This window comes from Heloderma suspectum, chromosome 15 (genome assembly GCF_057233095.1).
Source record: "Heloderma suspectum isolate Gila_16-S chromosome 15, 16-S_ref, whole genome shotgun sequence".
NCBI lineage: Eukaryota > Metazoa > Chordata > Lepidosauria > Squamata > Helodermatidae > Heloderma > Heloderma suspectum.
This window is the reverse complement of record NC_139472.1, coordinates 7,401,353-7,417,803: the sequence shown is the minus strand read 5'-3', so window position 1 is coordinate 7,417,803 and position 16,451 is coordinate 7,401,353. Positions and strand designations below refer to the sequence as shown.

Genomic DNA, 16,451 nt, shown 5'->3' with positions numbered 1-16,451 from the left:
TAGGTCCGAGGTATCTTAGGGAGCGCCTTCTCCCCTACGCCCCAGTCCGCCACCTAACGTCCATGGAGGGCTCTCTGCTGCAGCTGCCTAATGTGAGACTGGCAGCCACACGAAGGGGACCTTCTCCTTTGCTGCCCCTCAGGTGTGGGATGACCCCCCGGTTGAAACCGCTTTGAAGGTTTGTAAGCAGGCATTAAAGACGCCGTTATTCCGGCAGGCCTTCCCTTTTGAGGACTCTTGTTCCTTCCGTTGACTCTTGTACACTGTTTGTAAGCAGTGCTGATTTAAGCTGTGTTTTATTGTTGGATTTTTAAAACATTTTTAGTTCAAAGTTGGTTGTAGTTATATATTTGTATATATTGTCCATATGTTTTATGTAAATGGTTTTTTAAACTTTCTATATTGTATTTTAATGTTTTAACTTTTGTAAACTGCACAGAGAGCTTTGGCTATGGGGCAGCATAGAATAACAACAACAACAACAACAACGGGCTGAGTGCCTCGCAACGTGTAAATGCACATTATGCATGGGGTTCAAAGACAAAGAGGGCCATTTCCCTCTTGCACGAACTGCGCACTGCAAGCACCTGTCCCTTTTTGTCTCTTACAAAGTGGCCACCAATTACGAAAGAAACCAACTTGGCTCACAGGTATTGGAGTAGCCCTATAATACCGCATAAACCCCACTAGGAGGCACCAAAGGTCAGGATCCAGAACCACAGAGGACACTTGTGGGCCCACGTAATCCGTTTTGGATCATTTTAAAGAAAAACGGGATCACTAAGAACAAACACTTGTCAGAAGTGCACTTTCACATTTAGATATCTAGGACTCAAAGCACACACATTAAAAATAATAATAATTTAAAGCATTTTTATCCTGTTCCTCAGCCATAAAGTCTCCCAGGCCAGCTCACGTGGGATTGGGATTAATAAAAACAAGATAGCCCCCACCCCATAGGCTTACAATCTAAAAAAGCACAACACAGAAGGAAAAAGGCTGCGGAGGGAAGAGGAGACAGACGTGAATTAGTTGCCTATTAACAGACACTGACCCACCTTGGGGGAAAAGGGCAGGGTGGTTAACAGCACAATTTAACTGTCTCCCTAGAGGATTAGGGGAGAAGCGGCCCCGAGACATACCTCTTGGAAGCCATTGTACTGCTCACAGTTGGGGCAATCCCAGCAGTTGCGGTTTCCGTACGGCACTACAGTGTCTTGGTTGCAGAACCAGCAGTTCACAGTCACGTGCGTGGGTTTCTTCCTGAGGCAGGGGGAAGGGGGAGAGAGAGAGAGGAAAGAAAGAAAGAAAGAAAGAAAGAAAGAAAGAAAGAAAGAGGTACAGTGTCAAAATTTACACATAAGGATGGGTCCTGATGGGTTAAGAAAGAAATGGGTACAGTGATGTGATCTTGAAGATGGGGGTAGGTTTTGGGCGCACAGGGGCCAAATCTGGCCTCATCGGGGTTCCCCAGTGGCCCCCCCCATGCCATATACCCTTTTCTCCAACCACTGATGATTTGGTCGTTCCTCAGATTTTCTGCAGTTTCCCCCTCCATTCTAAAAGACTTAGTTACTGGCAGAGCTTGGAGATACAATATACTGGTGTTTTTGGCTTCACCCCTTCTGACTTCAGCCCCACCCACTGCTGGTATGCGGCCCCCGAGAACTTCTCCAAGATGGACGTTGGCCCCAGGGCTGAAAGAGTTTCAACGCTGCTGGAGTACAGGGTGGGAAGAAATGCTCCGTGTTCTCTGCTTCCTTGCCCTTTTCTTCTTCATTTCTGCTCCCTGGTTGTAACTTTTTGGGTGGGTAAACTGGTGCCCTCCTGATGTTTTGTGGCTACAACTCCCACCAGCCTCAGCCAGCAGGGCCAATGGTCAGGGATGATGGTAGCCCAAAGCAGCCAAAGGGCACCAGTGCACCTACCTGGCTTAGACCTCCTTTGATTGGCAAGAGCCATTTCATGCATGCAAGCCGCCACGTAACACTGGCTGCTTCAACCAGCGGTGGCAGCTCTCCACGGCTGCAGGCCAAAGTAACTGGAGGTGACCGAACATGCAAAGCATCATGCTCTACTGCTGACCTATGGATCTTGTGCGGCGTGGCCACCACTTCCCCTCAAGGAGGGCCTGCCGAGGACCCAAAGCAGCAACTGTGGAATGCTGGAGGAGCTGCAAACTGGCACCATTACTGCCATGCTCCGGACCCTGATTCACTCAAAGGGATCCCCCCGCCCACCAGCTCAGTTCCTAGTTATGTAGCCTGCTGCAAGGGGCTTTTTCCACTATGCAGGTTTTACTCCTAACTCAATAAACGTCAAGAACACTAAGGTCATAAGAACATGAGAAGAGCTCTGCTGGATCAGGCCAAGGGTCCATCTAGTCCAGCATTCGGTTCCCACAGCAGCCAACCAGATGCCCCAGTGGGAAACCCACAAGCAGGACGTGAGTGCAACAGCACCCTCCTGCCCATGTTCCCCAGCAACTGGTGCACATAGGCAAACTACCTCTGATCCTGGAGGTAGCATAGAGGCATCAGGACCAGTAACCACTGACAGACAAATTCCTGGAGGAGGAGGCTTACCCCCATTTAAAGCCATCCAAATTGGTGGCCATCGCCATGTCTCATAGTAGCGAATTCCATCGTTTAATTCTGTGCTGTGTGTCAAGGCTGTCTTCCTTCCCCTGCCCCAGGCAAAAAGCCGTTACGCAAACAGGCACATCTCTGGGTTAGAAAAGCGAGCCAATGATGCCCCCATCATGAGCTTGGTTAGAACCAAACACCATTCGGCTCCTTCCTTCCTTCCCAGAACCATCTCCTGCAGCAGCCGTTCCATGGGTCATTATCCACCATCATGATGGAACAGAGAGCCAGCGTGGTGTAGTGGCGAGAGTGTTGGACTGGGAGCCGGGAGATCCGGGTTCTAGTCCCCACTCGGCCAAGGAAGCTCACTGGGTGACTTTGGGCCAGTCACACACTCTCAGCCCAACCCACCTCACAGGGTTGTTGTTGTGAGGATAAAACGGAGAGGAGGAGGATAATGTAACCCGCCTTGGGTTCCTTGCAGGAGGAAAAAAGGCGGGATAGAAATGCAATAAATAAATAAATAAAAAGACAGTACAGATGTTTTGGTAACTGGATTTGTTTGTTTTCCTCTGCCCTCTTCATCCCTCCCCCTTTAAAACAAACGAACAAACCATAGATTGGAACCAGACCTAGGCACACTTGAGAAGAGACCCACTGAAATCAGTGGGAGCCAAGTTACTCACGGCTAACTCAAGTCCCATTGGTCTCCTCTAGGCATGACTAAGAGCACATTCATATGCATGTTCAGACAGGAGGAAGTCCTACGACTCCCAGCATGCCCCAGCCAGTCTGGAACCAACCCCATGTCTCTTCAGTTGCAGGATATTACACAACTGTGATCTCTAAGGGTGCAATTTCTAAGGGTGCAATCCTATGCATATTTAGACAGAAAAAAGTCCTACAATTCCCAGCATGCCTCAGCCAGCAAAGTTTATCAGGAAAAGCAGGTCCGCTGTGGAATCTGGAGGTCAGAGTCATAGAAATCCAAAGCCAGCTGAATCCCTTGCACATTTCTCCAACATCCCTAGTTCTGGGCGAAGAGCTACTTGGCCAGCCTCCTGAGTGGCAAATCTGCAAGAAGCAGTCATAAGGATATGAGAAGAGCCCTGTGAGTTCAGACCAAAGGCCTATCTAGCCCAGCTTACCAGCAACTAGTAATCCAGGGGCAGATGGCCACTGAACTGGAGGATAGCCATCATTACTCATAGCCATTGCTATACAAAGAAACCACCTGAACGGATAGGCCCAGATGGGGAGAAGGATGGGAGCATCTTGAGGTTGTCTAGCAACAGCAGGCCACTCCCTCCTAATCACTTCCTTCAAGCACCCAGGGAGCACATCTCCCTGAGCAGTGGAAGCATCTTGTGGTTACCTAGCAACCACAGGAGGTGCTCTCTGAACGCCTGCAGGCAGTGGTTACGATGGAGTGGCCTGCTAGTGTGGTGGCTAGGCCTGAGGGGAAAGAAGCCTCTTCTGGTCACTTAGCAACTAGAGGGCCTGCTCCCTGAAAAGTTGGCAAGTTCGAGGGAACAGTCCCACGATTGCCAGGCAACCACAAGATGCTACCCTCTCCCCTTTCTTCAACACAGACAAGAGGGAAAATGACTTTCCCTCCCTGCCAAAAAAGCAACATGGGAAGCAGTAAAAGAGGAAGAACCAGCGTGTTGGACTGGGACTCAGGAGATTTGGGTTCAGGTCCCCACTCGGCCATGAAGCTCACTGGGGGACTGCAGGCCACTGACTGACTCTCAGCCTCGCTTATCACACAGGGTTGTTTATTTAATTATTTTATTTTATTTTATTTCATTTCTATACCGCCCAATAGCCGAAGCTCTCTGGGCGGTTCACTGGGTTGTTGTCAGGATAAAATGGAGAGGAGGAGGACCAAATAAGCTGCCTTGGGTTCCTCAGAAGAGGAAAAAAGGGAGGACAGAAATGTAATAATAAATAAAAATAAAGATGCAGAGGTCCAGGAGGCTGAGAAGTCAGAGACATTTATCTAGGGAGGATTTTCAAGATCTTCCGAACACGAAAGAGCAACTGTCCCAAGTGAGAGCAAAGAGGAACACTGCAAACAGTTCATGCACAGCGATGAGGACAGATGCTGCCCAGCAGTTGTCTCAAGTTATGCCAGGCAGCATTATCTGGGGCGCAAGAACGAAGAAAAGAAGGCTTCAGCTGAGAAGGGCCCTCCACCATGCTCCGGAATGAACACTTGTGCAGCAGCTGAGCCGCTTCTGTGTTAACCCTTTTGGCCAGGGGGCTAATAAAAAAAAGAGAACCCTCTAAGAACATGCACATGCATTACTAGTCCGCTAGGACGGGGCGATCCGAGGGACTGCCTCTCTTGTATGAACCTGCCTGGGCGTCAAGAGCTGGCAACACCATTACAGCAGAGGGCCGTTTGTCGGCACGCATGGAAGAGCTTTCTCATGTGTCGCTCCCAAACTGTGTGTCCCAAACTGTCGAATGTTCGCCCCCAAGAACTAGAACTGGCAGTGCCGGATCCAGGGATTTTTAGGGCCCTTGGCCAAGACACCCTCAATGGGTCCCTGTCCCTCCATGAGTCTTTCCCATCATTGCTGCCACTTGCTTGCCGGACTGGCGGAGAGCCAGGGAGGAAGGAGGCCGCAGCATCTCCTGCTTCGCCTTCTCGCCACCACTGTTGTCTGGGGCAGAGCGAGAGGCAGGGGAACAAGGATGTTGCAATGATGAAGAGGAGGAGCACGTCCAGTGGGCTCTTGTCAGTGGGCCCCTGCTGGGGCGCGGGCCCTCGGCAGGTGCCCGACCAGGCCTGCCCTTGATGCCAGCCTTGATGATTGGTCTCCACTCGCTTGCCTTTTAGGAAGGGTGTGAAGACACATCTTTTAAATTTAGCCAACATCATTTTAACATTTTACTGTTTGTAATGTTCTTGTTTTCTTTTAAAAAACGCTTTAATGTTTTCTTGTTTTAAACTGTCGCATACTGCTTCCATGGCTTCTTAGCAAATAAGGCGGTGTAGAAATGTTCATAACAAATCATAATAAATCCCTGGAAGGTGCAAAACAGGCGACTTGTGAGGTGTGGGCAAGCCGTCCCAAATTAACCGGCATGGCGGAAGCTCTATCTAGGAAAAGGCTATTGGTCTTGATGGCTCTGTGCTACCTCCAGTACCAGAGGCAGTCAGCCTATGTGCACCAGTTGCTGGGGAACATGGGTGGGAGGGTGCTGTTGCACTCATGCTCTGCTTGTGGGTCCCTGGTTGACAGCTGGTTGGCCGCTGTGTGAACAGAATGCTGGACTAGATGGACCCTTGGTCTGATCCAGCAGGGCTCTTCTTCGGTTCTTATCTGTTGATGATCTGCCTATGAAAAGGCTGGGAGATTAGAAAAGCCAACAAGACCCCTTGCGCGCGCACATGCATGGGGAACTATGCCACACAAAACCCTTGATGGACAAAGCCAGGTACCAGATGGTTCTCCATGTGCAACTCCGCCATCTTTACAATGCCTGGATTTGGCCAAGACAAAAGCAGCCTTTAGATCCCATCCTGCCTTGAGCGCAGCTGCTGCCTCAAGTATGCAAGTTCTGCTCTCCCTCCCCAACACCTCGCTGCCCGTTTCCACATGGTTTCATCACAAGGGCTCTTTTGAAGTACAGCTGTTGGCAGGACCAGCTAATGCCAACTGGGGGTGAAAAGGACGTCTGGAACTCCCATATGTAGGCATGCCAGCCAAGCGCCCAGGTTCACGTCGCCAGCTAGCTTAGACCCTGCGTAGCGATTTTCTTTGAATGAATGGACAGATGCCAACCAAAACATTATTTTATCTATTTAATCACACTTCTACCCAACCACTCACCAGAGTGCTCTGGGTGGTTCGCAAAACGTAACTTAAAACCAGGAAATAGAACAACATAATAAAACTTAATGTAAAACAGAGTACGTTTAGAAGAGAATAAAACCAAAGTAAAAATCGGCAGCAATGCAGAGATCTAAACAAGCATTCATGCAATCTTGAAAACTGAAGGAACTCAAAAGCTGGAGTAAGTGCCACCACTGAAATGGCGCTCTCTTTAGTAGCGCCCGCCTCACCCCATTCAGCAGGGGCATTAAAGATGGCAATAGAAGGAAGCCAACAGGAGAGTGTTTTTGTTTTCCTGCAAACACACATTCTGGGAACAAACTCAGACTGTCACCAGCTTGAAGAAAATCATAAATCAATGAATTAAATCTTTGTAAGTTTACATATAAGAAAAAATAGCACGTTTTTTCCCCCCGTAGGACAACACATGCACTTGCATCATTTTTTAAACACCCCCCCACCCCCCGGTCAGGTACAGGAGGGGCTGCCTTTAATCACGCATTAAAAATAAGATCAACTTCACTAAAAACGAGGCTGGACAGCCATCTGTCAGGGATGCTCTGACCTGGGATTCCTGCACTGAGCAGGGGGTTGGACTCAATGGCCTTGTAGGCCCCTCCCAACCCTACTCTTCTATGATTCTAAACAACTGCTAATAGATTCCACAGCAGCACCTGTACTATCCATTAAAATGTTTTAAAATTGATTAACCAATTTTTCAAAAAGTGCTAACTGTTACAGCCCTGGTACCAATTCAAGATCACTTAACACAGACTAGTTCTCTTGGCCCAGTCTTGCCAAGAAACACAAAGCTTCTAGTCCATAAGGATTTCCACTACGTCACTTGTGCGAACATCTTTCTGCCATCGGTCATGAAGTCATGAGCACCCCAGCATCAACCTAATTCTCATGAATAGCAAGTGACTAGGTGAACTTGCACCTGGACCGCACCACTTTCGACTGCAGGCGGGAGTGTTAACATGGCTGAATGCTTCTATGCACGATTCCCTGAATGCAGAAAGCTAGCATGTCAAGGAGATGGGTTTATGCTAGCCTTCTTCCCAATGTGCTAGTTTCAGTGCACGGGCCGTTTCTGAACTGAAGAGCATCCAACCAGGTAAGCCCTCACCTGCAGGCATGGAGGATAGGTTTATCAATGATTACTAGTCATGATGGTCATACAGAATTTCCAGAGTCCGTTTCCTGGGACTGCAGACTCCAGCCTTATCTATTCCACAGAGAACAAAGGGCCATTGGGAGGCTGCCTTCCAGAAAGAACATCACGGCAAGGGAGAGACCAACATAGCCCGGTACAACAGCCAGAGAAGGAAAACCTGCAGGGAGCTTGTTTTGCCAGAAAGAACACCTATAAGAACGTTGAAACTAAAAACTGGTGCTTCAATTTTGCTTTTTTCCTCCTCTCTCCCAATCCTTTTCCCTTTTGTGTCGTTTCTTTTAATAACGAGGCAAGGATTGTCTTGTTATAAATCTCTGTAAATTGCTCAGGGGAGCCTAATTTGGCTGAAGCGAGGTAAAAATACTGAAAATAAATAATAAATTTGGTTGGCCACTGCAGGAAATATGACATACAGAAGCCCTCGTCAGTTCTAAACCCACGTTGGGTTGGGACAAAAAACAACAACAACAGCCTTCTTTGTTGACCCACCCAGATGTACCTACCAAAGTCGACACATCCTGCCTCCTTCCTTGGCTTTCTGCTGCAAGCACTAAGAACTTCCTAGAGACACCTTTAGCCTTTGCTGATTTTGTTTTAATTGCTGCCTACCATCATTATATGTCATCTTTCTACTTTTTTTCTGTTTTTTTCACGCTGATTTTTATGAGGCTTTTTTTTTTTTTTAAACAGCAGTTGCTTTTAAACGCTTTTATCGCTGGCTTTAATTATTACCTGTTCCCTTCATACATCGTCGTTCTTATTATAGTGCATGTTAACTGCGTTTATAATCCCCCTTGAACTATATGCAGGAAATGCAGGGTGATATTCAATAATGATGAAATTATTTCATCATTTAAATAAATGAATAAAATGCGGAAGCTCGACTTTTGGTCTGATCCAGGACGACTCCACTTGCATTTTTAAAACCCAGAACTCACTAGATCGGTGTCTCTCAAACTTTCCCCCCTCATAGGCCACGTGAAAAATGCTGGCAGTCTCAGCAGACCACATGTTTGTTTTTGGTTCTATAAATCAAGCATGTAAGTAACTTAAATTGTTACAGAACGAAGTATTAAGGAAATCACAGGCTTCTGAAAGGACTCCTTTAACTTGTTAGTTTTAAGGGAGAAACTAGTAAACTGTATTATGAAAATCATGGAATAGAATCATAGAATAGCAGCATGGATCCTAAGTCAACGCCTTGCTAGCCTGTTCGATAATCCGGCCCTGGTCAAAAAGGCCTCAAATCTCGGTTGCCAGAAAAATAAATCAAGTCCAGGAGCCAAGAACAGATTTTCTTGACAAAGTTTCCACGGACCACCCGAAAGGAGCTCACAGCCCGCCCCCATTTATTTGTGGACCACTGTTTGAGAAGTTCTTCTCAAGATGTCGCTAATCTTCCTGGATTGTACATCATCGGCAGAACCTCTTTTAGCCCAGGGGCTGAATGCCATTTCAGAGAATCTCTCTGGGGACAGTGGCATTCCAGTGGTGGGTGGGGTCAAAGGCCAAAAGGGCTGGGGCCAAAAATGGCAGCATGTTTTAGCTTAGAGCTCTTACTGACGGTAACTCAGCCTTGGAAGAGGCGCTTCAACCTTTTAGAATGGGAGAAAAAACGGTGCAAAAGCTGGGAAACCACCAAACGACTGGTGGCAGGGGGAAAGGGACGTGGCTCTCTTGAGAATCTTGGAGGGCCACATTTGGCCCCCAGGCCTGAGGTTTGACACCCCTGTTGTACATGAAAGTTGCCCCAAGAGACAGATTTACCACCTCACCAAACAGCCGATGACAACCCAGATCCAAGTGGGAATTTCAACCCAAATCAAGCCCAGCCACTCCTGCTGCCTTAAATTAAGGTCAAAAGACTGGGAAAGGATCAAGTCTCCCCTTCAGACAAATTAGGGTAGGGTGGGGTGGGGGAGATTGCCTCTGCTCTTCCCTTTCTCAGACTAAGAAGCTCTAATCTCCCCCACACCACTACGTTCGTGACCCTATTGCATCTGGGGCTATGAAAAGCAGCTTTAGAAAGCCCAAAGAATCCTTGATCCCCTCAATTTACAGACACAATGACAGCATAAACAATATTGTTTACATCGGCCTCCCAGATGTTTGGGACTACAACTCCCATCATTTATGTCCACTGGCCAGGCTGATGGGAGTTGAAGTCCCAAACATCTGGAAAGCCCACTTTGGGGTTATTTTTGTTGGTTTGATGTTTGTTCGGCTTACATCAAACCAACAAAAATAACCCCAATGTGGGGCGACAGACAGAATTATCAGACAGATCAGTGGATCAGTTAAGAACTGCTTTGCTGGATCAGCGCTATGAGCTCTGCCTACCCCAGCACTGTCTCTCTGAGAGACAATGGGGGCAACATGTCATTGGGTAATGCACAACTCTCTCATAGCTCTTGACACCGTGGAAAGACCTCCACCTGGAATGGAGAGATCGTTCCTTATTGTTTGCGTTTCCACAAAGGCTGGAAAATCTTCCCATTTCATCTGCCCTTACACAAGGGAGTGTAAAATCAATGAGAGAAGGTAAAAACTACTGCCATTTTCCTTTTTTCCTCCTCTCTGTCGGGAAAAGGATTGGAAAAGCAACATCTACACATTTAAGCATAAAATAAAGGAAGCGTCTCAAAGGCCTGAGCCGGACATGCAAATTCTATTTATTTGATTTTTTCCTGCCTTTCTACCAAGAACACGGTACTCAAGGCGGAGTGCTATTTAGGAGCCACGTTCGGTTCCACCCCAAATGTCTTCACTCTACAGAGTTTGTGCCCAATGTCTTGACTTCAAAACACAAGCAGGGAGCAAAAACGAACTCTCGCCTGCAGAAGGTCAGTGAACGTCCTATAACAACAAAGATGAGAGATAAAGGGAAGGCAAAATGCATCCCCAATAAGGGAATGTATCATATGGCACAGAGCCAGGGTAGTATGTAGGAAGGGTGCTGGGGAGTCTCCTGTTCAAATCCCCATTCAAGCCATAAACTCAATGGGGAGCTTTGGACAAGCCAGCCTTTCACCTACCCTACCTCAAAAGGCTGTTGTGAGGATAACCCTTCAGCACTACCTTTGAGTGCCTCAAGGAGGGGCAGAAAACAGGTGCCATTTACTCTTTGCAGTGCATTCTTCCCCAGACTGCACTGTGGTTCCCAAGTGTACTGTGAAAGAACAGCTAATCTGCCAAATAAATAATGAGACCATTCACAAAGGAGACAGCCCCCCAGCATGAGTCGCCGTTCCACACACACTCCCTTCCTTATAGTCGACTTCTGCCAGAATGGGAATTCTTCTAGGTCTCTGCATGAGCGGAGGTGACTGCATTGGAATAACCCACAGGGTTAGAATTAGCTGCTCCCCACTGCCCCCAGAGGAGTCTGCCTGTCACATCTCTGCATGCCTAGAATGATAAATCATGGAGAAACGCAGGGGTCAGGGAGAGCGCCTTCCAGGCTTCGTAAGGCTCACCCTGACACATTCTAAAAAGGAAAATGCAAGAAGCAAGAAGAGAATATGCTTCTGGTTTTAATTCAGGAAAAAAAGTGTGCGTTTCAGCTGTCAGAACTTTGGGGGACACTGTCGGGAGTGCAAGGCCTCACCCACCAAACATACACAAACTCGAAATTGGCGGGGAGCATTTTCAAACCCTCTCCCAGAGGTTCTAGTTACCCAACAGCAGGTCGTGAGCCGTGGGGGAGACAGAAAACTCTGCTGTAGGCAGGAAAACTGCCCCCTCCCCAACTCATTCTTTACATTCCACCACAGACATGCTATCCGATGGAACCAGCCAGACTTAATCCTTTGCCTGCAAGGAAAAATACACCGTTTATTTTGGGGAGGGTTGCTTTTCTGCCTGCTTTATCCCGTCATTTCCCCTCACCAGCCAGCAGAAATGCCAGCTACCTGCCTGTGATGGAGGATTGACCCTGTATAATTCAACATTAAATTGGTTTCGTTGAAAAAAAAGTCCAAACTGCTCTGCTAGAAGATTTACAATCTGCTCTTGAAGCCTCTTTTTTTTCCTCCTCAGAAATTTTCATCTCCCAGCATTCCAAACTGCCACTCTTGGTATCTACTTAACATCACAGCTACTGATGAGGGCGGAAGCCGAAATGTTTACAACTAAATATATTTTGAAAATACTCTGTTGTTAGTCTATCTATCTCATATATATGTGTGTGTGTGTGTGTGTGTGTGTATGTGTGTGTGTGTGTGTGTGTGTATATATATATATAAGAATTGATGCTTTCGAACTGTGGTGCTGGAGAAGACTCTTACGAGTCCCCTGGACTGCAAGGAGGTCAAATCAGTCCATCCTAAAGGAAATCAACCCTGAGTGCTCATTGGAAGGACAGATACTGAAGCTGAAGCTCAAATATTTTGGCCACCTAATACAAAGAGAAAACTCTCTGGAAAAGACCCTGATGCTGGGAAAGATTGAAGGCACAAGGAGAAGGGGACGGCAGAGGATGAGATGGCTAGATAGCATCACCGATGCAGTGAATATGAACTTCAGCACGCTCCGGGAGAGAGCGCAGGACAGGAAGGCCTGGCGTGCTATGGTCCACGGGGTCATGAAGAGTCGGACACGACTGAATGACTGAACAACAACAACAACAACAAAATATATATATAAAAAAATAATCTGGCCAGGAAAAACTTTGTGAAGAGAATCTATTATATTAATATATTAAATATAATACAATTTAATATAAATTACATATTGTACTCATATTATTATTAATAATAAAAATAATATTAATGTAAGTACTAATAATGCTATTGATATGAGGAAGGGCCATAGTTCAGTGGCAGAGCACTTGCTTTGCCTGTAGGGGGTCCCAGGTTTGATCCCCGGCATCTCCAGGTAGGGCTGGAAAAACTCCTGCCAGAAACCCCTGGAGAGCTGCAGCCAGTCAGTGTCAACAACACTGAACTAAATGGACCAGTAGTCCAACCTAGTATAGCAGCTTAAATCAGCACTTTATTCAGAACCATGAGGACTGGAGTCTTACCTTTGCTTTTAGGGGAAGGGCCACACCGCTCAGCAGTAGAGCATGTTCTTTGCATGCCAAAGGTCCCAGGTTTAATTCTCAGCATCTCCATGTTACCCACCTTAGTGTTCTCCAGATGTGCGGGACTGTAACGTCCATCATCCCATACTGACGGGGGATGATGGGGCGGTAGCCCTACACATCGACAGGGAATCGGGTTGAGGACAGCTTGCCTCAACCATGCTGGGTCTGACTCAGAACAGAGCGGGTTTTTTTCCTGCCACTGCTGCAAGACTTTTCGTCCTTTTTAAAGGAACAAGTAACCTCACAATCACAAAATCACCTCTGATCTGGGAAGGGGGATTGGTGGTGGAGGGGGACCTCTGATCTGGGAAGGGGGATTGGTGGTGGAGGGGGGACCTCTGCTCTGGGAAGGGGGATTGGTGGTGGAGGGGGGACCTCTGCTCTGGGAAGGGGGATTGGTGGTGGAGGGGGGACCTCTGCTCTGGGAAGGGGGATTGGTGGTGGAGGGGGGACCTCTGCTCTGGGAAGGGGGATTGGTGGTGGAGGGGGGACCTCTGCTCTGGGAAGGGGGATTGGTGGTGGAGGGGGGACCTCTGCTCTGGGAAGGGGGATTGGTGGTGGAGGGGGGACCTCTGGGAAGGGGGATTGGGGGGGGGGCTCTGATCTGGGAAGGGGGCTGGTGCTGGGGGGGCCCTCCGATCTGGGAAGGGGGATTGGCGGCGGCGGTGGGGAGGCAGGACATACATACCACGGCTGCCGCTCCCTGCTTTTAAGTCCTGGCTGGCTACCGCCCCCCCCCGCCCCATACGCACCGCGCGCAGCCCCGAAGATCCCCGCGCCCTGCCCCGCAGCCGAAGAAGCGAGCGCGGCAGCCCCGCCGGCGCCTCCAGGCGGGGGCTGCCGTCCCGGGCGGCGCGGCCGGGGCCCGCGGGGCCTTGGCCGGCGCGGCGCCCCCCGGGGAAGGCGCGCGGGGCGAGGGGCTCACCTGCGGGCGACCCTGTAGAGCAGCAGCCCGCCGGCGGCGGCGCACGCGGCCGCCCCCAGCCCCGCGGCCAGGCCGGCGGCGGGGGGCCCGGCCAGCGGGGCGCCGACGCCCTCCATGGCCGCCCCGGCCCGTCGGATCGCGCGGCCCGGCCCGCCGCGTCGGCCTGCGCAGCGCCGCGCCCCGCACGCTCGGGCCGCCGCGCGGGAAAGGGCGGCGCGGGCGCGGGCCTCCCGCTCGCGGCGCGGCGCCGCTCCGCCTCCCCGCGCTCAGCGCGGCCTGCGGGCGGGCGGAGGGCGCCCCCGAGCGGCCCCGCGGCGCCCGCGCATGGCGGCGCGCTCCCGCGGGCGGCGCCGCCGCGCGCGCTCTCCTCCCCCGGGCCGGCGGGCGGGCGGGCGCGCGCGCGCGCGCGAGGCGGCCGGGCTCCCGCGCGCCCCCCCACGAGCGCTCGCTTCGCCGCACCGCGCCGCTCCTCCGCCGTCGCCTGCGCTCTGCGGCGGCCGCCCGGGCTACTTATAGGCAGGGCTGCGGGGGCGGCGGGGCGCTCGTGAAAGGCCAGCGTCGTGCCGGGCGGGCCGTGTGAATCAGCCTGCCCGCGGGGCGGGGGCGCGATTCGAGCCCGGGCCGCCGGGCGTCGAATTCTCCCCCTTCCCCCCCCTTTTTTAGGACTCGACCCCATGCGTGTTCGGACGGGGGGTGGGAGAGGAGGAAAGCGCCCTGCGACGCGCAGTGGGACGTGTAGGATTCCCCCCCCCTCACCACCACCTCCCGTCTGAACATGCATAGGATCGCACCCTTAGAAATGTGGTTGATCATGTGGTGTGCCAATAAAAAAGCAAGCGTAGAAATGATACCTAAAATGCCATGTTAGCTTTAACTGGCTGCGAAGTGCCCGGCGGACGTGAGTTATTGGGCAGAGTGGAAACGTGAGAACGAAGCTTAAAAATGGATTTTTTATCTTGCGACTGAAGTGACACGGGGGTTGGTTCCAGACTTCAGTGATACTTAGGGGGAAGCCAGCGGTCTCCTCTAGGCATTATTTATATCATTCTGCAATTGTTTTTGTTGTATTTTGATGGAAGTTTTGTTTTAGTCCATTTTCATTGCCGGGGTAAGCTGCCTTGGCAGATTTTTTGGGTGGATAGGAAAGGAAAGGCTCCTCCTGTGCAAGCACCGAGTCATTGCTGACTCCTAGAGGGGGGCCGCTCGCGCTGGCGTTTTCCTGGCAGACTGTAGCGGGGTGGCTTGCCAGTGCCTTCCCCAGTCGTGACCACCTTTGCCCCTGCAAGCTGGGTCCTCATTTTACCGACCTCGGAAGGATGGAGGGCTGAGTCAGCCTGAGCCGGCTACCCGAGACCCGGCTTCCTCTGGGATCGAACTCGGGTCGTGGGGAGAGTTTCGGTCGCAATACTGCCGCCTACCACTCTGCCACTCTGCGCCACACGAGGCTATTTTGAGTAGATAGGCAGGGTATAAATAAAGGGCGCAACCCTGTGCATCTTTCGACAGAAAAAAATCCTACAGACTCCAGCATAGCTGGCTGGGGCATGCTGGGATTTGTAGGGCTTTTTTTCCTGCCTAAGCATGCATAGGATTGCACCTTAAATAAAATGAGACTTGAGTTAGCTGTGAGTAATTCAAGTCCCAATGATTTCAGTGGGTCTCCTCTCAAGTATGACAAAGTCTGGAACCAACCCCATGGGTTTTTTTAAAAGAAAAAAAAAAGGAGAGGAAAACAAGCAAATCTGGGTACTAAAACGTCTGTACTGTTACATAGTGATGGAGCGTAATAACCAGATGCAATGGCCAGGTTCTGGGACATTGCTGGGAGTGGGGCGACTTCTTCTATCCCACCCTTAATGATGCAGACAGGACAATCCGCTTTGGTTTGATGTGACTGTGTGTGAACAGATTAAAAAAAGGAACCTACTCCCCTCCCTCCAATTCTTCCACCATGAGGTAAGCTGTTTCTTCGTCTGAAGTTTTAAAAACTTCCCCAACCTGGTGCCCTACATATGTTCTGCACTACAAATCCCATCAGCTCCAGGCTGCATCTCCAGTGGTCAGGAAAACTGGGAGTTGTAGTCCAACACACCCAGGAGACTCCAGCTTGTACAATGAAACAGCCATGAAGTTTGTAATTGGCCTTTGGCAGTTTTGGGCAGGACCCAATGCTCAGGCATCTCAGAAGAGGCAACTGGCTGGTGATGGGATGTAGCAGAGCTGAGGGCCCCCACCCGATTTAGACATCACAGTGAATATAAAGTCCCCTCTCCGCTATGAATTTTGCCAGCTCCCTTTAAAAAATCCATTTAAGCTAGCAGGCACTCACTGTATCTTGTGTAAAGAAAACCCATATACGCCCTGTGTGTGGCATACAAAGAAATTCCAAACTCCCAACATCCCATGAGGTGTTTCCCACTTACTTTAAAGCCTGCAGGAGTCGTCAGGGCTAGGAATTTGATTTTGTTTTTTAAATGAAGCCAACCTGAGACTCCCCCTGTACCAAGTCATGCTAGGTGCCCATTTCTATACTTGTGTGATGCAATCCCACAGTCCATGAAAGCCCTCCTGGTAAGCAACTATTTCAAAGATTGCAAAATACTAATCTGGTTTGCACAGATGCTGACTTGGATTCCTGCACTGAGCAGGGAGTTGGACTCGATGGCCTTGTAGGCCCCTTCCAACCCCAATATTCCATGATGCTGTGAGAATGCTAACCCTTGGTGAACCCATGGATTGTTGCCTATGGTTTGTCTGGTAGATGACTGAACCAACAGCAGTTTTTCTCTCTCCTTCACCCACCCCTCCCTGTATCCCTTTGCAACGCTGT

General features: G+C 50.0%; 1 protein-coding gene across 3 annotated transcripts in view; it reads right to left on the bottom strand.

The window, feature by feature from the left end:
• TMEM201 (transmembrane protein 201) overlaps positions 1–14,006 on the bottom strand; it is a 45,931-nt gene extending 31,925 nt beyond the window's left edge. For 2 of the 3 annotated variants that reach the window (XR_014786034.1, XM_084822082.1), the window contains exons 1-2: positions 13,622–14,006; positions 1,143–1,263 (exon numbers count right to left, since the gene is read on the bottom strand). Coding sequence is in view for 2 of the 3 variants with exons in the window: in XM_084822082.1 (XP_084678208.1) it covers positions 1,143–1,263; positions 13,622–13,737 (237 nt within the window). In the remaining variant the exon portion in view is untranslated. The remainder of the gene's footprint in view (positions 1–1,142; positions 1,264–13,621) is intronic. The other variant, XM_084822083.1, reaches the window with a different exon arrangement.
• Between the last annotated feature and the right edge of the window lie 2,445 nt (positions 14,007–16,451).